Source organism: Rhodamnia argentea, chromosome 3 (genome assembly GCF_020921035.1).
Source record: "Rhodamnia argentea isolate NSW1041297 chromosome 3, ASM2092103v1, whole genome shotgun sequence".
NCBI lineage: Eukaryota > Viridiplantae > Streptophyta > Magnoliopsida > Myrtales > Myrtaceae > Rhodamnia > Rhodamnia argentea.
Genome location: NC_063152.1, coordinates 17,837,819 through 17,863,927, shown reverse-complemented (window position 1 = coordinate 17,863,927; position 26,109 = coordinate 17,837,819). Strand labels below are relative to the sequence as shown.

The following is a 26,109-nucleotide window of genomic DNA, read 5'->3' as shown; positions in this document are numbered from 1 at the left end:
GACTTCTAGATTTAGAATTCGTACCCCTGCTCATCCGCATGAAATCTAAGGTTAGAAAATTCATTCAACTTAGGCACCGAAAGGGTGTCAATTAAGATAATTGGTGTAACTAGGTCCCCAATCCCACTTCTCTAGTTCTTGTAAAATCGAATAGAGACTCCCAACTATTCGATAAGGTTTTCCAATCATATCCTTCAAGAAATGCTTGGTGACAACTTCGAGGCATGCACACGTAGCACATGTCACTTGACCACACTAAAAGGTCAATCCGATTTTATTCTCCATTGCAATTTGAATAATGAGCCTTGGGAGAGGCCCGCGTCTGAGATCCACATACCGTTGGATCGAAGGGCGACTCATTAGCCGACAATCTCCCACTAACGAGATGGGGTCGCGAAAAATGTTTTCCCCAGATTTAAAAGGAAATTTTCTATTGATCGGAAAACATTTTCCTTGACCATTTATTTCCCTCCCCCCTCCTAAATGCTGGAAAATCTGAAAAATATTTTTCGAGAAATTTATTTTCTACGAGACAAACAGAGCCTAAGTTAAAGTAGCAAAGTTGGCCACCCTTACGTCTCTTTCACCTGATTGTTTTTACGAAATACCCACTTTGGTATATTTTGAAGAAGCCGAAAGAAGTGAAATTAAAAAAGAAGAAGTGAAATTTAAAAAAAAAAAAAAAACAAAAAAGTATTCCCTCATCCACCAGCTAACATGTCACCCACAAGAATGCATTGGATAAATGAACTTTGGGGAATACCAAGCGAGACTGATTTTTAAAACAAACGTTTGGATAAAGAGGTTGGATCTTTCTTCTATCTTTATTTTATTAATATATCTTTTTTCTTTGGATTAAAAATGAAACTGGACATATATGTTAAAAGAAAAGTTCAAAGTGTTCTATCAAAAACACTTATCAAGGAAAAAATAAATCGTACCTATAAATAATAAGATCAATAAATTACGATTTTGGTAATAACATTGAGTCATCGAGGTGATAGCATGGTGGAATTTGAATGATTGCACTAGCCCATATGCTAAGGGGAAATATGTTTCGACATGAACTATAAGATGGTTCTCTTACATACATGATTATATTTTTCTTTGATGATTGTCTCTGACCCACCAATATTTAAAAGTAAACAGATTTCATTTTCATCAGAACATGTCTCTTATCATCGTGTTTTTAATTAAAACACAACAAACTGTTTCATGAAATGTTTAGTGAAATCAAAGTAAAATGTTCTTGGTGACCCCATTTCAATTTTTTTTCAAAGGTGGCTGAGCACCGCATGTGCTCCCCATGCGTTCATGTAAACAGAGGATGTACTTAACATGTAAATAAATAATAGTGATGTACTTTTTCTTGATCACCGGGGAATCTGCCAAAAAAAAATTAAAATTGTTATTGCCCAAAGTGCTAAATCAGATGGTACGATTGATTCTCATTGATGAATTTTTTTTTTTTTTTTTTTGTGGAAAAAGAAGGGGGAAGCTATTTAAAAAATTATGTGGAATACAGAAAAGATGTGTTGTCTGGTTACAGGACAAAGGTGGCACACACTCAACGAGGAGTTTGTCCTAAATCTGAGATTGATCCACCAAGGATAAGGGCACCCAATAATTTCAACTCACATGGTGTGCCAACTCTCTTCCCCCTCTCAGAAAAACATTAGACAAAGCATGAAAATGACCCCCAGTAACAACACCACCATCACACCCAATTTGGGTTTACCCACTCATGATATATTACAAAAATTTGACCCATTCCAAGCTAAGCATGATCAAGATCTTAGTATCTTGGCCCATATCTTTGCATCTATATAATGCTTGAATCTCTCTTATTTGGCCCACAGCGTGATGGGACCCAGACAGCGGCGGATAACGAAATATAGCTCTAGAAAAAAAAGTAAGAGGTACAATTCCTATTGAGAGAAATGATATATGAAATTTAACATAAGATCTCCTAATAAAAAATTGCATAAAGCAACAAGTTATTGGCGAGCATTGAATACGGCCATTTGGTGGCATATTGCCGTTGAACTAACACAGGGAAAAGTACACTAGAAGTGCCATAACTTTTGTACGGCGTTCACTTGAGTGCCATAACTTTCAAAACGTTCACTTAAGTGCCATAACTTTTAAAAATCGTTCACTTGAGTGCCATGTTGACGTGGCAGTCGGAAAAGTTACTGTAGAGGCCGAAAAAGTTACTGTAGCACGCATGGAAAAATTACTGTAGATGCCGGAAAAGTTATCGTAGACGCCGAAAAACCGACGTGGCACGCCGGAAAGCCGACGTGTCACGCCGGAAAAGTTACTGTAGCACTTAAGTGAACGATTTTTGAAAGTTATGGCACTTAAGTGAACGTTTTGAAAGTTATGGTACTCAAATGAACGCCGTACACAAGTTATGGCACTTCTAGTGTACTTTTCCTACTAACACATACAGGATCTTATTCAATCACATCCAAGTTTTCTCCAATCACACTTGGTGTGCGGTGACGCGACGACTTATTTATCTCATGAAGGTGTATCCACCGACGAACCCGAATTTCGAATGTCCCTAGACGGGAATGAAAGTTCTCTCTCCCATTATTAGGGTTTTTCCCAAGGACCCGCAAGGTGTTAAAAATAGGTGGATGAAAGGTGTGTCATAAAAGGCTCTCTTAAAAGTGCTGTGGATCTATCCGTATTCCATGCACTTGGATGGTGGGGTTTGATGGTCACACAAGCTTGCCGTATTCCTTGTGCTTCCATTATTGCCAAATCAATTGAAGAGTACTCCATCTACTTATTATAAGCGTGGCTACTTAAAGTGGATATTTTGTATGACATGTCATTACGCAACTTAGGAACCTAAGAAAGGAAAAGAGGGGGAGGGAGACGGGGGGGGGGAAGGAGGGGAACTTGGATATATGGAAGTGCAGACCGCCTTTCCCCTTGGCTGGGATAACAGGGCCTTGCTTTTTCAATGAGATGCTTGATTTATCGACTGTGAATTATTATTATGATACAGTCTAGGCTCCCCTAACTTTCGATTTCTAGATTTGTCCCGGCACATCCTTCTCTTGGGTCGAAGGAATTGTGAAAATGGCTCGTAGTCAATAACAGGGTGTTACAGTGCGAATTTGCACCGAAAAGTGAGTTCAATTTGGATATATTAATCATTGAATTTGACGTTTGGTGTAACTATTTTATTTAACGAAATAAGTGTAAAAATATGAATTAAGATTCCGATCATTGGTAAATTGAGAATTTACGGTTTTGTTTTGATGAATTGAAATATTTAGTCAAGCCTTCACGTGCTAATTTCGACACTTGAATCCCTTCCGATGACAATCTCGAGTCACAATTGTGTGTGTGTGTGTGTTTTTTTTTGGACACCTGAAGGCTTTACTTAACTAAAAGAAAACCTTTGGACCAAAAAAAAAAAAACTAAAAGAAAACCTCAACTTCTGTTTTTATACATATCCCTTTTTAAGAATCATTGAAAGAATTCTTGCATAATGTTGGACCCAAAGTCACCCTTTCGTTTCTTTCTTTCTTTCTTTCTTTTTTTTTTTGGTTCAAAAACGAAACATTATCGTTAACTAGCAGAACTAGAAGAATAACAACGATTAGCGTCTAAACATAACAAATTCTAAAGGGTTGGGGGGTTTAGAGAGCCAATTAGTAGGGAGGAACCCTAATCCACGTGCTTGTTACTTTGGAGGACCACGTGCACATCACTTCTCTCTTCCCTTCCTACTACTTGGCATGAAGAAAAGCTCCTCTTTTTCTTTTTCAAGAACATCCGGGGAGAGGAACATGCAAAATTGGATACGGAAGCAATCACAGACTTTCTCACGATCCCTGTTTATATATCCCGACATATCTATTATTTCTAGGCATTACCATGAATGTCTTATGCCAGTTTGCAGGATATTCAAAGTTTGATCCGTTCCTACTCAATTAATTCGTAAGTATGCTTAGCCAAGGTACAAGCTGGGCCAGACTGTTCACTCATGATATGGCTCGAACTCATGACCTCGTGGAAGACGTCAAGCCCCCTTTACCATCAAGTGACTAGGCTTGCGGTGGATCCCAAGATGGTCCCCCGAATGGGCTTTCGAGAATCTCGACGGGCCATGGCCCACGTGGGGCCCACACAATGACCAGACAAACCATTTGTGACGTACGGGAAATGTGCCGGACCTACTTTGTGGACATCTCATCGGGTGGCTCGACTACGATTGGTCTTCTCCAAAAGTCGAGTCGGGTCGGGTCGCGTCTCATTCAGATGGATTGAGGCCCAACAAAATTGGCCTGATAATCTCACCCCACATCACCGGCAATGTGCGTGCTCCCTTCCCTAATCCTCATGCGCTCTTCATGCCTTCCTTCTCTCTCCTCCTCCCCCTCCTTCACGTAACAACCGTTTGAAGCAGTTCGCAGTTACCCACCCGCGAATTTCTTTCGTGTTGATCACGACTCAACAAGCATGCGTTTAGGATGAATTGATCACAAAGTTTGATTGGGAAAAAAATAAAACTATATATTATCATGGGCTTTCGACGCCCAACATTTAAATGGAAAATATAACTTTCGAAGTGTGAGAAGACAATTTCAGTTTTCGCTAGAAACTAAAACATCTTGTTTGGAATGATTTAACGCGCGTCATAAAAATTAAGGGCAAGCAAAAAGAATCGACCGAACCGGTCCAGTTCCCTTTTCCATAAAATTGGAGCATGTAATTTTCAGTCTAGTTCCCCGATGCTACGGGTGGAACCGTCCACCCAGACAAGACATAGTATTTTTTTTTTTACTTTATTTTTATTTTTTAGAAATCTTTAAAGAAACCATTTAGACTCTTAATTATTATGAGTACTTCTACACATTTATAATGTGAATATGTGTTCCAAGTACATGCAATCGATTCCACTAGACTGCTCAAAAATCGAACAAATTACCCTTGATAAGTATTACATAAAAATCTCCAAATAAACGTATATCAAGTGAAAGCCAAGATTCACAATTTCACATATGGATTTTAAAGCAACAGTTTGAAATAAATAAGTAAATGTTGGAACTTGGAAGATATTGATTGCTGTAAATCTTTTTCATAAATCCTTTATATGGTATAAGTTGGAATTACCATATGATGAAACTAGAAAGGATTTGAACTGAAGATAAATTGTGGGTAAATGTGTTTCCTAAAAATAGCACCTGGGAAAGGAAGATAATTAGGTCATTTTTGCTGTAAATCTTTTGAAATTCCTCATTGACAATTAATAAAAACTATAGTCCACAGATAAATTATTCTTTTCATGAAATCATTAGATAGTGTAAATAGAATAGTAATTTCCATAGGTGGAAAACAAAAAAAGGGTATTTGAAACAAATTCAAATATTCTGACAAAAAAAAATAAAATTCAAATATTAATCTCACCACGTCATCATCTATAAGTCCACGTCATCTCGCCCGCTTGCTGCCATCTCATTCTCCCACATTCCACGCAGTGAAAAGCCAAGTAAAAAAACACTGTAGACCACGCGGACCCCACGCCATGCACAAGCACGGCTACGCCTCGTCCGACTCTCTTCACTGCCCTCCACCCAAACCACGATTTACCAACAAGGCCACGCTCAAAAACCCCGCAAGTACGGCAACAATTAGGGTCATAATGGACATTTCGTCAAAAACTTTGTTTCTGAATTATAGGGGAGATCCCCACTAAATCTCAATCTCGAAAGCTTTTTAAGTGCGCCTCACTCACCGCCATCGAGAAAATTGCACCAAAAGTCCTTAACTATTTTATCACATCTTAGATTCATTAATTAAGTTGATATACGTTAAAAGTAACTATTATCAAAACTTGCTCTTAAAATTGAAAAGTCAATTGGTGCAAGAAACCTCGTCCTGTGAGCAAAATTTCTGCCTCTCTCTCAATGCGTCAAATCCAACCATACATTACATAAGGCCAAATTTTCATTCTTTAAAGGGAAAAGCAATCGAAACTGTCAATGAGAAAATAAGGTCAATGGAGAAGCAAAGAATACCCGTGATCTTTTAGATTCCTTCCTCTAATTCTGGCAACCTCTCTCAAAGCCTCCTCCCACTTCTTTGCTAAATCCTTCCCGGACTCGCTCTTGTGCTTCCGAGGGCTTCTCGATATAAGTTAGTCTTAAGCTTGACATCATCCACGTCCACGTCGTAGAAGATAGGGAGGATCGCTTTCCGGTCGTTATCTCTCGACAACTCCACTATGTGTGCCAGCTCACGGAGGCACCACTTGCTTGAAGCGTAGTCTTTAGAGAAAATCGGGATGTAAATCTTGGACTCATCGATCGCTTGCAAGAGGCCGCCTCCGATCTCTTCGCCAAATCGGAGCTCCTCGTTGTCTTTGAAAGCGCGGATTCCCGTGCGGATCATATCATTGTAGAGACAATCGGCGATGGTTAAGCGGGTATCAGGCCCTCAGAAGCTCAGGAACACCTCGTAGCCCCTCTCCGATCCATCATCATGGCTACTGCTCTCCGGGGCTGCCGTTTCCGCCTCTCTTCCCTCCCTCTTTCTCTTCATTCCGGAAGGACAACGGAGGGGATGAGATCTCTGGATTTAGTCCACCAAGTGACTGGAGAAGTCTTGAGTTTGATCCTTGTGACAACTTGACAAAGAAAGCGACAGAGTGAGATCGCTCGCTTACTCCCGTTGTGTTCAGCTGGAAGTCACCTGCAGCCTTCCTTCATAAGTGAAAAAAGACCATTCAGACTTGTACAAAATAGGAGGCTAAGTTGAGGAATTAATTGATCAAAGTTTTCGAAGCGGTGGAGGTCGTCTTGAAAATATATTATATGATAGAATGTTAGTCAGATGGTGTACATATTGGACAACTTTCTATACTTTCCACTTACCATTACTATCTCACGGCTACTGCTTGTCGGAGCTACCGTCTCCATCTCTTTCCCCTCCCTCTTTCTCTTCGTTCTGTGAGGAGAATGGAGAAATTGATCTCTGGATTGAGTCCACCAAGTGACTGGAGAAGTCTTGAGCCTGATCCTTATAACAACTTGACTAAGAAAGCGACAGAGTGAGATCGCTCGCTTACTTTCGCTGCGTTTGCCTGGAAGTCACCTACGGCTTTCCTTCACAAATAGGAGGCTAAGCTGAGGAAATTATTGATCAAAGTCTTGGAATGGGAGGAGGAAGTCTTGGAATGGGAGGAGGTCGTCTTCGAGACAATACTTTTTCCACATGCTATTACTTTGTCACCATGCTCCACTTGCCTGGAAGTTGCCTGGGGCCTTCCTTCCAAAGTGAAAAACTACTATTCAGACTCAGCACCGAAGAGGCGGCTAAGTTTGAGGGAATAATTGATCAAAGTCTTCGAAGACGAGAAGGTCGTCTCGGAAATATATCTTACAACTTCATATATTTTCCACTCCCCATTACTTTGTTACTATGTTCCATTTGCTGGCAAGTCACCTGCGGCCTTCCTTGATAACTGTTGGAAGAATTACACCGACAAATTCAATTAATATATTCGATGCATGACTGCAGGATTACCCGGGATTGCCATTGAATCATCGGCGTGTCCTCAGCGAATCTACAAACCACACTGCTCCGAATATAATCACAAGCAAAAAATATTCACGTTCTACAATGTAAATGCCTACCGTTTCTCAAAAAGTAACAATGTGTTGCATGTTTGTCTATTTTTGTAAGAGAGAGGGAGAGAGAGAAGGAAAACATATGTAACTTTTGTATGTTTCTATCGTTATCTATTCTAAAGTATCCATTCGAATCTTATCTACACCCTTTCAAAAGGCACCTCCTCGTGGAGACCTCTCAAACGCACCCCATCAATGGGCACAATATAACATCTCCCACTCTGACATGATGGACTTGATAATCATCCATCAAGAATAGGGAAAATTGTCAAAAAATTTCTAAACCTGTTGCACTTTGCAAATTCTATCCTAAATTGTTAGCATACACGTATGAATTGTATTAGAAAAGTCTCACATCGGATAATTAGTGTGGTGTTGAGCGATCAATCTATTCTATTTAGCCCATAACTCATTGGTTTAAACCTTTGAGTGAATGTGGGTCCAATTAAATATGTTAACAAGTTCAAACTTGAGCTCTCTCTTGGCCATCTCCTAGGGTCAAGGTATAGGACTTCTGCTGCGCGCTCCGAATATAAACCTTTTAACTTTGTCAATTCAATCCTAAACATTTTGTATTTGTGCTAATTCAATCCTAAATCTTTTTTTGTGCCAATTCAGTTCTAAACCACTTGCATTTGTACCAATTCAGTCCATTCAGCCAACTTTGGCTGGCCGACGCTGATGTGGATAATTTTTATTATATTTTTTCAAATTACCTTTTATTTTTTCCTTTATTTTTTCCTTTTCTTTTCTCTTTTTTTTTTAACAGTCGGTCACCACCGCTAGGCTAACGTGGTCGACCTCGAATGTTATTGGTGGGGCCGAGCCTCGCCGGCGCCCGGTGGGGCCGAGCCTTGCTCGCGCCGAGCGAGGCCGGCCATGGCAATGCACAACCTCGCGCAGATCCGGCCCGGGGGAGGTCGGCCCAGCCATGACTCGCCCTTGACAATTTTCCTTGTGGATTCAATCTCTTCACAAGTAATGTTGCCATGAACAGAGGCGAATAGAACGATCCAACTCCATTGTAAGAAGATTCCGGCTAGTAGCTTGTGACCTTAAATCTCGACCAAAAGATGAGAAACGGCTAGAGGAGAGAACGACTAGAGAGATTTGCTGGCAAAAATCCACGCATCCTCTCCATAAATTTTTGGGAATACGACAATTATAAGGAGGACTTTGTGTTTATTTTATATTTACGAAGATGCTTGAGAATAGTAGGTGCGTTTCGCTCCAACCTTCTAGAAAATCCTTAGAGCCCAACAAGGCATATGCTCTGTGCTTTCCTGGTAAATTTACTGTCTTTTCTCTTCTTTTTGTCCATAATGCATTCATTGAAGAAGACGACTTGCAAATGAAGAGAACTGCAGGGAGGTAGACCGAACAGGGGACCAGCGGCCCCAGTTCCAGGAATGGACGCGGGAGGCTTCACGTTCACGGCAACAGGGCGTAGAGAAGAGCATATGCTCTTCTTTATGCCTCCCGTTCGAAGAAAACAGACGATTTGCAGCGTGTTTCTCAACGTTATTTAATGAAATATCAATTCATTAAATAACAAGTACAGTACATATTCATTATGTAATGATCCTTAATAATGTTACATGTCATATTCTATGCACCTAGAGATGTCATGTGGGTCAAGAACACAACTCTAGAGACAGCCTTAGTGGATGGACAAAAGAATCGGTATTCCATAGTGGCTTTCAAGTATCTCAGAATCCTCTTCACTGCTTTCTAGTGTACTTTACCAGTTTGACTAATAACGACTCACTAATCCCATGACATGACAAATATCGGGCCCAAGACACATCATAGCATATAGCTAACTCCCGACTACACTAGAGTCAAGAACAGTTTTCATTTCTTTCTTTTCTTATAGAGTCTTAGGACACATTTCAAAGCTCAAGCATTCACCTTGCATGATCGGGGTATCAAAGGGATCACAATACTACACATAGAAATGTTCAAGAATCTTTTTAATGTAAGACCTTTGAGATAGAGTAAGATGGTTCCCTGAACGATTTCTTTCTATTTTAACTCCCAATATATAAGTAGTTTCTTCCGTGTCGTTCATTTCAAAATAAGAGGACAACTATTTTTTTTATAGTGATAATAAACCCTTATCATTCCCAGCTAATAGTGAAATCGAGCACGAGGCAGAATCTGTGAACTTGTGGCCGAGATGGAGCCCACCAGATATGGGATTGCCGAACAAAACATACTCCTTTTTTTCTGTCTTTAATCGAACCATGGGTTATAATCCAATTCTATATCTCTAATCGCCCGAAGCCAGATCAATCCGCTTAGTGAAAAATACAAATTGTTTGGATATTTGAATTTCTCTTAAAAAGAAAAATGGCGAGAGTAACACGCAACTTCGAACAGCAATAGCGAATTTATTAGTCACCATGATTATAGAAGCAAGAACTCTATCATTATGTCCCAAAAGGGAACATAAATTCTTAGTTAGGCCAGGAGAAGTAAAACTCCTACTGCCCAACGACCAACCGGAAAACCCCGTTGCTAGTGAACTTCCAATTGCAGTCCTCGAAGCACGAGTCCATTCGCTGGACGTAGACCGCGAAGTGGAGCACGTCGGTCCCTGGCATGCTCCCGTCGCACAGCAACTGAGTTTCATGGCTCCGGTCCTCGCTGAACTTCCACTCGTACGAGCCGCCATCCGCGATGGCCTGTTCGCCCATGTCCATCGATAGGTCGAGCACCTTGAGGGACTTGCCGCCGTCCAATTGGTTGATGGTGTGAGGTTATCAAGAGGATGAGGTTGAGCTTCTTGACGTTGAGCTTCTTGACGACGGAGATGTTCAAGATTTTGGGATTCGACTGTGATCTTTGGTTTTGCGCTAGAAATCATTGAGCGTGACTTTTGTTGAGGCAATTACGGGGAAGAAGGTGATCGTGAACATGGAAAGAGAGTAAATAACGTGCCCTGAGAGAAGGAAATGAGTGGGATTTGTTTCCAAAGTTTCTTACATGTAGGAAGGAATCACCTTACAAAGAAAATAGAAAATTATCTAAAAAAAATTAAATTTATTGTACTTTAGCTACCTTAGTCATAAACTTTTCAGTTGTGCCAATTTAGCTATAATATTTTCAAGTCTTGCCAATTGAATCCATCAAGCTAACTTTGATCAAAAATCACTAATGTGGACTAACGCCGCTTGTCCTATACCATCCGTCCTACATGACACGGTCAAGACCGACGTAGATATTTCTAATAATTCTCAAATGTTTACTATTGACTTGCCTTGGTCACTATTTTCTAGGAAACTCACGGTTACTAAATGCATCGATATAATATGCAAGTACGTAATCTTCTTAAATATCTCTAATAAATACTAAATCGTAATTGATAATACAGTTCATACATTGCTATTGTTTCTGTAGTTGCTTTGTGCAAATTCTAAAGACCCGTCAATTATAATTAAATATATTATACATTGTTAGACCCGTCGATCTAAAGACCCAAGAGTACTGTGCAAGCCCCATAAATAGGTCAATTTCGAAACTTTTTCCCATATAAGTGATCATGACCAAAGCAATTTGTATGCAATTGATGGTATTCGAATGAGTGACCTCTAGTCTCTAAGCCGAAGTTCCTCGACACCGCAACTAACCGTGCCAACCTTGACGGTTGGCTCGAATTTTCAATAGTGTAGTTTGTCTTTTACCAAGTAACCGGTCAATAGACAATAGGGATCAAAATACCCGATGAAAGGAGAGACATTAGGGAAGAAATGTGGATGTAATTGATGTGGGGACACGTATACCAGCCAGGCCAGCTTCTTAGAAATAAAACATGACAATAACAATGACTTTCCTTCGTCTAAAGCAGTATAACCAAGAGGCTCCTGGCTTTATTAGCTACTAGGACGTCATTATTTACGATAAGTCCATAACCTAACATGTCACTTGATCTATCCACAATGTACTCGCTGGATTTCGAATTTGTCTGCAGTCCACTTCGCCTATATATAAGCCGTCGTACTGGTAAATAGGTCTTGCGACAACTTTAAACTACCATGGCGAATTACAAAGTCGCGCGGATTCAGATAAGTCAAAACCAGAACGGACAGTATCGTGCTTGCACCCTAATGGAGCTACCTATAGTGGTAATTTTCCATGTTCATACTATCCATAAGTTCATTATAATTCGTGGCGCCCTTACTTGGACAGATTTGATGAGGTTGTCGCGGCTCTTGTCTAGAGCCAATGAGGGCGTCCCGGCCCTCGTTTGTGACTGGCAACCCTTGCAAGCCGTAAGTCCAAAGAAAAAACCATATAGAAATTCAAAAAAAAATATATTATTAAAAAATGTTGACACCAAGTTCGGCCATGCGATGAGGATCAGTCGGCGTCACGCCAATGATTTCCAGTCAAAATTAATTAGATGGACTTAATCGACGTAATTAAAAGTTTAAAAATAAATTGGCACAAGTACAATAAATTTAAGATTTTTTTTTTGTAATTCTCCAAAGAAATCTACAGAATAGTCATCGGAGGGGATGTCTATTGTGCATGCAGCGGCGGAGGCTTGGTCTATCTTTTTTTTTTTGGTGGAAAGCTTTTGGTCTCTCTCTTTTTTTTTTTAGGTGGAAAGCTTTTGGTCTTTCGTAATTATGTGACTTCTTTGGGTAATTCACTTGCCAGTTTTTTTATCTGTATAACTAATGCATTTACCCATACTTCGTACAGGTTTTGTCTATCAAACTTCACTGACAAATTTGGAGAAAATTATCAAAAAAGTCCTAAATTTATTGTACTTTTACCGATACAGTCCTAAACCTTTTAATTTTACCAATTCAATCATAAACATTTTACATTTGTGTCAATGCAGTCCTAAATATTTTTTTGATGCCGATTTAGTCTTAAACCTTTTATATTTGTGTCAATTCAGTCTATCCCGCCAACTTTGACAAGCTAGCATTGATGTGGACTCCGCCAGTGTTGATATAGCAATTTTTTAATAATATTTTAATTTCTTTCAAATTTTTTAATTTGTATTTTTTAAAATCTTTTTCTTATTTACTATAATTCTTCTTCTTCATTGCAACGCCTCTTCCAAAGACGTCCACATTTGACTTCACGCTATCACGTTTGACTTCATGCCAACACCGACCTCCATACTTGGCTGTCGTCGGTCACCGCCGACCTCCATACTTGCCACCACGGACACCAAACGACCATCACCAATCCATCCATTGATCAATTACGGCCATCACCACACTTTCAGTAGTGGCCAAATCACTCAACACTGTCGGCCAAAACTTATACTCCAACACTTAAACCTCAGCAAAAACCAGAACTAGACCGTCAACGTCGGGCAATGGTCGAAAATCAAGCAAGTAATGGCGCCCAGCAGGGCGATGGCAAGGCTCGACCGTCACCGGGAGAGGCCAAGCTTGCCCTGCGACGCAGCGCAACGCCATGGTTGGGCGAGGCCGACCTTGCCCAACCATGGGGTGGCTCGACCTCTCCAGATCTAGGCGAGGCAAAGCTCGCTCAATGATGATGGCGTCGGCCTCGCCCAACGGCAGTGGTGCTAGTGGCCGGTGAGACCTTGGTGGAGGAAGAAAATGCAAAGGAAGAAGATGAATCAGAGGGAGAAGGTTTGAAGGTTGAAGACCAACCAGAAAAAGAAAGAAAAGGCAAAAATGAAAAATATAAAAAAATTTAAAAAAATTATTACAATTTATTAAAAATTACTTCGTCAACACGGGCCTGGTCAAAAATGGTTAGATAAATTGAATTGGCACAACCGCAAGAGGTTTACGACTAAATTGACACAAAAAAGAGTTCGGGATTGACATAAATGCAAAAGACTTAAGACTTAGCAAAATTAAAAGGTTTACGATTGAATTGGCAAAAGTGTAGTAGATTTAGGACTTTTTCGACATTTTTCCCGAGAAATTTGTGTTCACTAAAATTTTGACGGAGAGATCATAATGATAATTAATTATTGCGAAATTTAGTAAATGAGACGACGAATAAAGAAAGAATAGAAATACAATGGGAAAAACATGTGAATCGCTATTGAAGTATCATGATTTAATTGTCTTATGAGTATGTCTCAGTCACCAAAGACATTTTGCATAGCGACATCAATATTGATAATTGTACATACTCTACCCATTACATGACATTGGAAAACATCGTTGACAAGCTCAATCTCTCAGTGTAAAATTGTCAGTTTCATCTTCTTTGTGAGAGCAAAGAGTAGCACCAAGGTAAAAAGACAACTTACGTGAAGGTTTTGTGTCCCGCTGCCCCTCTCTATCAGAGGAGTAGAGTCGTACATGGAGAACCGTTTTTTTTTATATGTGCTGGTTAACGGTTCCATCATATCCCACATCTGCCCCTTATAATAACAGACTTAGATAATCCAATTAACGTTGAAAAAAAATCATGAATACAATTTAACAGAACACCTTTCAGTTGTGTTAATGACATAATGCTACGTACAAAGGAGAAATATAACCTAATAATAAGAAAGTACAAATAATTTTTATCCTTAGAAATAATTTAATTAACTAGAAAATTTGAATCGATATTGTACTTACATTAAATACATGAAAGTTGCAAAGTTTATTTTAGTAATACATATAGATGTTGTCATGGCACAGACTTTGTAACCAGACTATACCCAGCATTGCTCTAATATAATAGAAATCTCCAAGATCCAGGAGCCTTTTAAGGGTTTAAGATAAGGTAAGGTCTGACAACAAGAGACCCACCAAACTACACCACTAAGTCACTTGATCCAAAAACATTCTTGCTGACATGTATTCCCCAGTGGACCCCAGGCAGACCCATGTTTTTCCACCAATTCAAATTTAAAGTAGTTCTTACCAAACATACATAGTCAAGGCGAAACGAGGCAACATGGATGGACCCAATATTAACTCAAAACTAGCGCACTGCTTACAGAAAGTGAAAGCTCAAGCCCAAGAGGTTCTCAATCAAAATCGTTTACATGACAAGCTTTGTGTAATGCAGTAAATCTAACTAAACCTAACCAAAATCACTCGTTGTCAGAGTCTAACCATTGCGATCACAGAGCGATACATAATCCATTCACCCAATCGAAAATGGGGAGATCAAAGACGTACTCTCATCCAGGAGTACAGATTCTGCTACCATGATTCGAGTTGAAAAGATTCCTTTAAGAGTCTTTGGCAGGAGCACCAGCTTGACGGATTCTCTTTTGGTGAACATCCCAATTATACACACGAGCAATCGTAACCTGCCAAAATATAATTCACCTCTCAAGGGTTGTTTTCTCCCCCCAAAACAGAAAATTTTAAGGGACCACCAACATTTTCCATGATTTAAACTAAAGAGTATGACCCTCCAACAAGTTCCAAATTTTTTTAAGTTCACATAAGGCAATATCACCATACTCCAGGTTGTCACAAATTAGCTTGTCTTCGCAATTTATAGCCTCACGCCAGTTACAAATTTCACGGCAGCAGTAGTTCAACAACAACAATCCTACCTACAACTGACATAGTAAACAGCTTGAAACAAACATGGCCCTCCAAGTTTAAATAAATAAAAAAAATTTGACTTACCTGCGTGATTGTTACTTGGTCCCTTAAGAATTGCAGATCAGCAACAAGAACTTCTAAACTTGCTTTAGCATTTTCTAAGTTCTTTTGTAGAAGAGTTGTGGCCTGCAACATGACTTTATGCAATAAATAAAATAGTTGACATCATTATTGGATAGAAAGGGACATTGCTTAAAATCGACAACAACCTCATCACATGAATACTCCAACATAACATTTGCTCCCAGCCATAAGCATACTGAATCAGTATCTTCAATGCGAGCTCGTGAATATATGCCTTCAGAGACTTCAAAATCAGCAAGGAGTGCCTGTATACAGAATAAAGAGCCATAAAAACCAGTCAGCTTGGTGGCTATTATCATTTGCGCCGTAGAAGTTTTGATAGTCTTAGGTTCTAAAGCCCAATACAATAATCTCACCACATGTCGGTTTCTAATAGGACCTTCGGACATCAAAGCAACTAGCTAAATATACTGGCGATATTCAGGTGTCCAAATCTAAAACCACCTCACTTATTGAGATCAGCACCGGCTCTTCAAAGCACTAACCTAGATTATTAGGTATATTGCTTCCAGAAGTGCATTTGCAAAGGAGAAAAGACGATTGGATATTCCACATCATGTGAACAGCAGCAAAAGTAGTTCCTAGTATGGCAAGAATTAAATTAGTGCATCCTCCACTTGCTTTGTAAAGATAAAAAGAAGCGATGTGATCAGCTAAGAGAGCATCAACGACCAAGAAGATTTTTTTAATTTAATATTTTCTAGCATAATAAGACCACAGAAAATTTTTAGTTAACATCACACATGAAAGATGACTGATAGACTGTCAAGGATTCCAGATGAAAAACAGAAACTGTGTAGGAAACTATTGCTCAATTCTAAGACATACAAAGAACTAAAAGGGATGTACTGAGAAAGAACTCCGGATTGGAAAAATATGATCCGGTCGCGTGATACCTCAACAGTCAATAGCATGAGTCTGACAGATACCCCTTAAGTTTTTTCAGTTAAAATACACACACCGAAAAGCGTGCAACTTGAATTTCAATCTTAAATTCCAGTTCTGAGGCCATGGTTCAATCTTACTGTAATAGAAACACAAGTTCATTGTGCACGACATAATGGTATGCTCAATCACAGGTATCATGCAGAGAGGACAAAAGAGGACAACGTTGTGGTGGAATGGAGTGGTGAAGTAACTGTTGCATCAAGGTGTGCCCCAACTTGAAATGATTGATCAATTCAAATCCTGGATTTTTGTATTGAGAGAGATATCACAAATTTGTTTATGTACCGTCAGAGGGATAAAGGTTGTAGCTTATTTAATGGAGTAAACCTCAGCATAAAGAAAGATGGAGGCACACATAGTAGTGCTTTTGTGTGTGTGTCGTGAGAGAGACAGAGACAGACAGAGACAGAGAGATGAATCTTGGCAGAGGGGCTGGATGGATTTTCGTATTGAGAGAGATATCACAAATTTGTTTATGTACCGTCAGAGGGTTAAAGGTTGTAGCTTATTTAATGGAGTAAACCTCAGCGTAAAGAAGGATGGAGGCAACACATAGCAGTACTTTTGTGTGTGTGTCGTGAGAGAGAGAGAGAGAGAGAGAGAGAGAGAGAGAGAGAGAGAGATGAATCTTGGCAGAGGGGCTGGATGCCTGGCGACCTCGTAGTTGATGTTTTGGAAGGACTAATTGTGCGGGATTAATCTAGCAGATTCTTGTCCGCTGCAGAGATGTGGATATTACAGCACATGAGCAGGAAACTTTGTTGATGGCAGAAAATAGTGGTAGGATTTCACCATTTATGCAGAGACTGGTAACCAGAAGTGAATGAGATGGCCAAATTTTTAGTTCTCTTACACAAGATTGCTGGTAAGGTGGGGTAGATAAGATGTGGTGAACATGGAATTGAATCATACCCAATCCAATCTTGACCTTTTTTTAGTCTAGAGATAGAACTAAGAGAGCCTCAAAATCTTGCATTAAGGAAAAAGATGGCTTTAGATTTCACATATGGTTAAAAATTTCTAAGACTAACTTCTTACCCCAAGTTTGTTAGATTCACTCTCATGTAAATAACTCTGTTAAAAGATGCTCGACAAAACTATTGCTTTCTGAATAATATTCAATCAGCAAGAAAGCATTCTCCTATTTAAATGAAGGGACACATGAAACAAATGAATTGTCTGTTGTTCACAAGATACTAAAACCAGCTCTGAACTCCCCTAAGGGGTCAGCGAAAAAAGAATAACAACCGATGTGAAACAGTCATAAAAAAAAAGAAAAAAAGAAAAGAACTCCTGAATTAGACACATCTTCACATTTCTTTGTCACTTTTTCTCAATACAAGGCTCCGAACTAGAATAACAAGCAAAACAATATCTCTTCATATCCTCTTGCTCATTCTCAAAGGATGAGAAGGATCCGCAAAAGTGATTCCCTTTTCAAATAGAACCTAAATGCAGTTAATTCCTACTCATTTTGAGATAAGCAATTGAAAGCCTCTAATGCACGACCGCCAAACATGGAGATAATACCGAAGTATTTCAATGACAAAACCATTTGATGTGATAAAGTATAAAACAAAGATTAATAAGGTACGACATGCAGGATGCAACACCTAATCTGCATGTTACTCGTACCTTTAAATGAGAAAATTTCCTAACAGGGGGAGCATAACTAAGGCTTACTATTTAGTGATGTGCATCAACATTTTTCATTTCCATAAATGGGCCAAGCAAGCATTTTAGAAGGAAAGTCTCTTTCTCATTCTAATTACATGTGAACATCATGATCTAATTTGCTCAGAGGTAAGTAACTGCAATCATGTCATGTCAAGATTCAAAGTCTCATCATTGCAACACAAGGTTGTCAATCAATTAGGCACCCCTCAACCAAATTACCGAAATCCACAGCTTGTCGTTAAAAAGCAGGTAAGCACCACTTCGCTATCAACTTGTGGAAAATAAAAAGGAAATTCCCCCAAAATCTAGTTCACATAGACAGAAGCACGAGTTGCGTGAGACAACGAACCTCACCAGAACCCTTCTTGGCCTGTAGAGTAGCGACTATGTCCAAACACTTCTCAATATCAGGAATTTTTGCCTGGCATTTAAAATAGACATTGAATTAACAACCCAGTAACAAACAAAAGAAAAAGTATCATGCTGACAAAGTAAACATTAACATACTAACAAAGTGCTCAAGTTCCCAATTCACCAATGGTTACAGTCGGAAAAAAGAACCAAGCGCACTCAGATCTATCAAGTCAACGTAAAGAGAAATTCATTGTAAGACATCAAAGAGGTGCTAACCTGGATTGTTTTAACTTTTTATTCTAATCCTCTTTACAGGAAAAGTGAAACTCACTTGAATTTGAGAAGAGGTTAAAGTTGAACTTAAAAAAACAGAAAATTGAGGATATGCCCATTGCATTAATGAAAACAGTATTCAATAAGCAATGCATTACGAAAGGCAGAACTCAGAACTGACAAGCTTCTTGTTTTGTTTCTTGTCTGTCTTACCCTAGTACATTTCTTTTTTCTTAAACTAAATAATCATCTTAATCATGTCTTTATAGCTCTTAAAAATCAAGAAAAAATTAGCACACTTAAATGCGTCAAAGCTCTAAAAGAAGGTCTACCCACCAATGCATGTACACCCACCTCCATGGTAACCATTGCAGAACATTTCAACACCGTGTTGTTTATATTTTACAAAAACCACCAAAAGAGAAAAGAGGAGAAAGAAACGAGGTCCAGTGGTAGCACAAGGGCAGACAGGAGGGATAGTGTCTATGGTATTCAACAGTACACTTGTATCTGGGTCATTGTTTGTGATCACATGAAGAAAATGAACAACGAAATGTAACTCAACAGCAAATTCAATAGCAGGTATAACGACACAAAAGAACCAGTAGATGAGAAATTGTACACGCACATCTAAAGCGCAGTTGATAATAACAAATCTCAAACTAGCAACAATGGAGTCAGGAAACCTTTGCCAACAAGAATAAGCATTATAGAAAGCCAGTAATTAAGAACCGCAACATCCAAATTAAACTAACAGAGCGAACTACAACATCACACCTGAAGATCCCTCTGTTGAGCTAGGAGTTTCATCTCAACAAGCTTGTATTGCTGAAGCCTGCAAGTATCATCCCACTAATCACCACAAGTTCTCTAAGGATAAATAAAAAAATCCAAAATTTCAATAAACATCTCTTTTCCCAGCATCTTCCGCCGCTTGTACAGGACAATTTCCACAGAGCATTGAAAAATCGATCCACGTATGCTACTTGACTTCCGAACTACAGCCGAAAACGAAACTAAACAACCAGACACGCCTATAAGCAGCAAATCCCCAGACCTCCCTCGCTAGGTCAAGCGCGTAACAGCATTTATTTTGACCAAATCAAGCTTTGAAAAATTAGCTCCCGAAGATCAGATGAGCTAGATATTAACACTGGCAAACATTGAACACAAAAACACAACCAATAAGCATGCGATTCATGAGTACCGCTCTTGGAGAAAGGCTAGAGCAGAGTTGACGTCGAGGCCGGCTTGTGCGAGGTAAGTCTGGACATCTTCCACGAATTGAGCGCCCGGTATTCCTCTTCTCTCCGTCGTGACCTCGCCTGAGCCCGATGACGACGCCATTGTTTATCTCCCACCCTCTCTCTCTCTCTATCCAAGCAAAAGGTCGGTCTATGGTTCTAGAGAGAGAAAGCTCGCGCAGGGAAGAGGAAGAGAGTCTGCACTCGAGCGTTTCTCCCTTTCGGCCTTTCCTCTGCGAGTGGGAGGGCGACGAGGGAGGTGCAACGACGTCGCTGGTTCTCGAGTCGTTTGGACTCGATTCCACGGGCGCTACGTTGAGGGATCTCCTGGGATCGGACCGGGGTTGCACATGCGGATTAGTCCGGTCTAATAAACGGGTCCAGTGGGCGGGCGGACCGCCTGGCCCGACTCTTTGTGTACTCAAGGCAAGAGACTTTGGGCCTCTAAATTTCAAGAGCCTTTAAGTGAAAGCTAGCATTTCGACCCAAAAAAAAAAAAAAACAAGTGAAATCTAGCATTTTCAAAATGCGATTTCTTCCTTCCAAATTTTCCATTCCCAAACTAAAATTCCGATTTTACCCTTGCTGGCTTTACTATGCATATCTAACCAACAATGCCTGAAGTTGCCAAAGAGCCCAGATTGAACACCAGTGAGCTAGATCTAACGCCAACAAACCAAATTTGGCACAGGCAGGCCTTACCTTAGGTCGTGTGACCTCCGACAAGGCTTGAGGCATCGCAACCTTGGTGTGTCGTTACTTGAGGTCACGAGACCCTCCTCGCCTGGGGACTTGGCGGCCGTGCGCCCGAGCTAGGTGGCCTAATTTGCGGCCCTCATGTAGGTCATGCAGGCTCTCTCTCTCTTTAAATTTTCATTTGAAGAATAATTCTTCAGATTGGATATTTTAGTTTGTAAAAAAATTACTCATCAAAGACTACTTGCATCTTGTGAAAACCCTTTGGTCTAAAATTCTTTATATACATGCAAATGCTTTTCCCATATGTTCTCCCAAAGCGCATCCTAAGACTACTTTAGTGCAACTTTCAGTTGGAAGAAAGTACCCTCGTGAATGATTGCGGTATTTCGGCTACCTTCACATATGTAATTCTTTACAAAAAAGAAAATACCTTTCGACATGAATATATCGTTAGGATTAGTATGGATAAAATAAATTACTAACAAGATTTAGCAGAAATATTTACTTTTCATAACTAGAAAAATGAATTTGATAAGGGAAATTCGGACATCAAAGAGTTATTCTATTCAAGAACCAACATTTTCTTATTGTCTATGATTAAATTAATAAAAGCTATTGGCATCTTTGAATTTTTTTTTAGGGATAAAATTGCAAATTTAGTGGCAACCGCACGTCATTATCATTCATAGTGATCCCCTAAAATCTGTCAGTGCTTTTGGAACTTTTGTTCGCCTCTGAAATAATTAGAGTTTTCTTATGTCTCGCAAATACTAATGGTATTATTTTGAACCAAGAAATGGGGTACTTTTCAATGTTAACAATATATAGATGTCATTAGTTCTAACTAGTTGATTTTATATTTGAACCATACAACATAGGAATGTAAGGTGTTATGGAGGAATGAAATAAAGAAAAAAGTATAATCGACATTTATGGCACGTGTTTTTCAATGAAATTATGTTAAATAAACATTTATAACTTGGAATAACCAAACCTTATTCTTCATTGAGCAAGTTAGAAACACTTCAAATTGTTTCATTGTTTACAAATGGAAGTGAAAATGAAAATAAATTAATCCAGACAGTGGATTGTGTGCTAAAATGCATACCATGTACAATATTAAGAATAAGGTCGCTTTGTGACTCACTCTTATTTAATAAACTCAAAGCCCTTATCTATTACTGATAGGGGTGTCAATGGATCAGGTCAGGTCGTGTTTCCATGATATCCAATCCAACCCGAAACAATAGAGGAATGTGCTTGACCCAAACCAAACAAGACTCGAACATTAAAGGCGTAATCCAAAACGGTCGGTTTGAAACGATAGAGGAATGTGCTTTGCTTTTTTAAATTCATATTATAAGGGTCCATTTTTTAAATGATCGTCCATATCACTTAACAAATGAATTAATGGGAAAATATATTCATCATCTATGAAAATGTTTCGACATAACTTGTTGTCAACATGAAAATATTTTCTATTAACTAATTAGTTTAAGTGATATAACTCATCAATTTTAGGAAAATATTTTTCAAATCATTTATTTTTTTGTTGAAAAAACCATGCCTAAAATATTCTTCTCTTTCTGTACAAATATATGATTTTTGCAATTTACTGGTATTGTGTATAGTTCCCTCTATTATTTAATGATTCAACTATTTCATAATAACGTAATTTTGCTTAATATTTTCTAGATATCGATGTTTTGAACACACCACAAACACTTTTCATATTTGCTTGTATAAATTTGAAAACAAAAAATTTGGTCTTTCTAATATAGATAAAGAAGAATTTAAAAAAATCGTGTTTGGCAAAATAAATTCACACATATTCGGTGTGAAAACTGGACAATAGAGGAATGTGCATGACCTTCCTTGCTTGTATAGCCAATTAATTCAGGCTGTGTTTGGAAAGGCTTTTCAGGAAAGTCTTTGAGAAAATATAAATATCTTTAGTCCGAAGGGATTTGGTAAAATGCAAAAGTTGTTTGGTAAACTATAATTGAAAAGTGCCTTGAGAAGAAAGTTTGAAAAAATGCTGTTTAGTGAACATATCTTTGGAAAGTGATTGACCTATTTAGATTTTTTTTATTCTAATTTGTTTAAAATTGAAAAAAGAAAACTGCCCAAGCCTAAAAAAGCCCACGCACTGCTCACTTTTTATTTTAATTTGCCCACGTCATGTTCATCTTCTCCTTGCAAATTTGGGAGTTTACAGTGGTGGAGGAGATGGACAAACACCTAGCTAGTGCAACAGACATAAGCGAGGGGTCGTGTGATATCGGCATCGAGTCTTCGAAGGTCGCACGGTGGCGATTACCTTCCGCCTAACTCATGTGACATCAGAGTCCAAATCTACCGCTTGGCTTGCCCAACGCCAAACTCGAGAGAGGTACGCCCGAGGTCGGGCGGTCGTCGTTGCTTGCCCGAGGTTACGGGACCTCGGCGTCAAGTCGCCGGTGGTCACACGGCTGTGTTTACCTTTCGCCCGACTCATACGACATCAAAGTCCAGATCTACCGCCCGGCTTGCCCAACGCTAGAGTTGAGAGAGGCACACCCGAGGTCGGGCGGCCTTGTCGTTACTCGCCCGAGATCGCGTGACTTCGACGTCGCCTTGCTTGAGGTTTGGTCGATGCTTGAAGCCCAAATTGAGGAGAGGTCATTGTGGCTGATCGTGAGGGAGCTCCAAATGTGAGGGCAATGTTTTATGGCTGCATTTAGATTCCAAAAAGAGCAAGGGCTAAACTTGGAATTATAGTAAAAATATGAGGATAATAAAGGCAAAATAAAAAAAGCATTGTTCATTCTCGGCAGCATGCCGAGAATGCTATAAAGCCGAGGCAACAGTCTGCCTTATGCTTTTCAGACTTTTGGAGGCTTACTTTCATCTAAGGATGTTTTGAAAAACATCTCTAAACACCTAGACTTTGGCCCATGAAGCTTTGGACACCCACAGCCCCTTGAGAAAGCCCTTCCCAAACACACCCTTAATCCTCTCTTGTTTCCCTTTTATATTTTATTTTTTCGAATGATTCTTGACATAGTATTATCCATTTATCCCATGCTTCCTTTCTTATTTTATAAAAAAAAAACAATGAAAAAAGAATTAATTTTTTTCGATAGTTTAAGGAATATCCTTTTTTAAACAAAACTAAAGATGCTAAAATCAATGAAGAAATTTAATATAAGATATGACTAATTGCTACTGAAAAATGAAATTTAGATAAGTTAGCAACATTCACACATGACAAACATGATCCAAAACCCAACCCAACCCGACTCGGCCCAACTCGACCCAACCCAAAATCTTTATAATATCCATAATTTAAGTCATTACCTGACCCAAACAAGACCCAAGCCATGAATTCTCAAATTTTCAGGTATTGGTCAGGTCGTTTCATGGTTCTATTCGGGTATAATGTTTGGTTTGGACACCCCTAATTACTAATAAGAGTGAGCAAGATGGACCGATCGAATCGAGAATTACTTGGACCGGATCGGGAACCGCCCGGACCGAAACGAACCGACGGGTTTGATCCTATTCTGGAGATCACTAGTTCAATCCACAGTTCCTCAAGGTGGAATCGGTGTCCAAGAGATCCGATTCCCTATTTTAGGGGAAATTGAACCGAACCGGGAACTAGACCAATGGACTGCCCAATCTAACGTACAATTTTTTTTAAATTTTTTAAATACAATTAGTATTCGTAAAAATGAGATTCTAGGCAAAGAAAGGGACTTGGACATGGGAAAAAAATTTCCCGCGAAATTGTTTTCTCATTAAATACAATATAGTACGTAGAAATGAGATTCACATAACTACACACAATATCAAACATTGTGTTCGATATTCACTATGACATGGACATCCCCATGTGAATGACGAGAATATTGTACGTAAATATGTAAAAGGAATAAGTTCCTTTTTTTGAATACATTTCCCTTCTATTTTCATTTTACCAGTTCCATTGGACCTCATGGGACCATCGGTCTGACCACCAATTCCTGAGGTAACCGCACTAACCTAGACCATGTGCACCCCTATTACTACCTAATAGCTTAATAGTTGTGAATTACTTTTCCATAGAACGATGAGATTGTTTGTCCAATCAATCACAAAACTTTAAGCCTTCATTTGTTTGGAAGAGAATAAATGATTTGAAAAGTATTTTTTTTAATAATCATTCTTATCACCTACAAAAATGAGTGAATAAAAAATATTTTTATCGTCCAAAAATATGATCATTTTCAGAAAAATATTTTAAAAATTATTTATTTTTCGTGGAACAAACGAGCCTAAATGCCATCAAATATTGTTTTCTCTAGGCCAAAAAGACCTTTGGATTTTTTGTAACTTGTTGGGTAAAATTGTTAATATTCTACGATATCTCTAGGGTTGTACTGCATAAGGCAAACACATGTTGACATAAGTAAGCACGACACGTCTCAAATTGGGTCGACAGAACCAGAAATTCCAGAGACATCTTTTCGTGTAATTCATAATGGGAGGAAAATCACATAGCTTCTAAGAAAATCTTCGTAATGGATGATAAAACTACCTTTTTTGACGTGCTAAATGATAGGGGTGAGCAATTTCCAGTCCGATTTCCAAGCAGCCCAATAGAACCAGTTAAGATCTAAGAACCCGGCCATCTCCCCGACGGTTTTTTTTTTTTTTTGGGCTGACCATAGCATGTTTTGTTTCTTCAATATAAGATCCGTCACAGTTCATCTACACAAACTAGCTCAGGTTTACTCCACACACCCTGCCTTTCATCCACCCGATCGTGACTTGCTTGCTGCCTTCAAGATCATATCCGTGTCCAAGAAGTGCACTATTTCGTGCAAGGAATCAGATGCGATTGCAGTCACGAATGGCCAAACAGAGTGAGAGAGAGGCCAGAGTCGAGACTCGAGCTGAGTCCGCAAGCGGGAGGAGTCGAGCCAGAGGGACGCAACTCAGTTGAGAGGGACTTAGCGAGGCCGGAGCCGTCGAGTGAGAGACGCACGCGTGAGAGGCGAAGGATGAGGAAGTCAAGCTACTAGGGTTCTTTGCTAGGACTTGAGAGAGAGTGAGACTAAGAGAGGTAGGAAAAAAAAAGGGCTGCGAAAGAAAGAAGCAACACTAAACGTTACTTTTAGGGTTACTTTTAATAAATAAATAAATGACGACCGGTCCGGTCCGGTCCGGGCGATCCGACCTGGTCTTATGACTCTGAAATTGGGAACCGAACCGCTAGGTCACCGGTTCTAATTTTAAGAATCGGGGACCGGACCGCCACCCTCTAAAACCTAGAACCAAACCACTGGTCCAAGCGGTTCTCGATCCAATCAGTCCGATTTGCTCACCCCTACTAAATGGGTCAAAGTGTGCTCATTAGATTATTGGAGTGAGCAAGATAGATCAACCAATCAGGAGCCACACGGATCTGACCTATCCGATTTGGTCCAAGATCGAGATCCATAAAATTCGAACCTATAATTTTAGGTCCGGTCCTAGACCGCCCAAACCGAACCGATTATTTATTATTTAATCATTATATTTCTTAACATAAACATGATAATCCACCGATTATTATTTTTATTTATTAAATGCAAACCTAGTTCTAA

At 39.3% G+C, this 26,109-nt stretch overlaps 1 protein-coding gene and 1 long non-coding RNA gene across 2 annotated transcripts; one reads left to right on the top strand and one right to left on the bottom strand.

Moving 5' to 3' along the window:
* Positions 1-14,569: 14,569 nt before the first annotated feature.
* Positions 14,570-20,027, bottom strand: LOC115754384 (probable prefoldin subunit 3). Its single transcript, XM_030693384.2, has 6 exons — positions 19,762-20,027; positions 19,332-19,389; positions 18,277-18,348; positions 15,428-15,547; positions 15,243-15,344; positions 14,570-14,914 (listed from the first exon to the last, which is right to left on the bottom strand). Exons 1-6 carry the CDS (start codon positions 19,899-19,901, stop codon positions 14,834-14,836), a joined length of 573 nt encoding a protein of 190 aa, XP_030549244.1. The 5' UTR covers positions 19,902-20,027; the 3' UTR covers positions 14,570-14,833.
* Positions 14,878-15,167, top strand: LOC125314425. Its single transcript, XR_007197920.1, has 2 exons — positions 14,878-15,011; positions 15,077-15,167. It is a non-coding gene; the product is annotated as an uncharacterized LOC125314425 (long non-coding RNA).
* Positions 20,028-26,109: the final 6,082 nt, after the last annotated feature.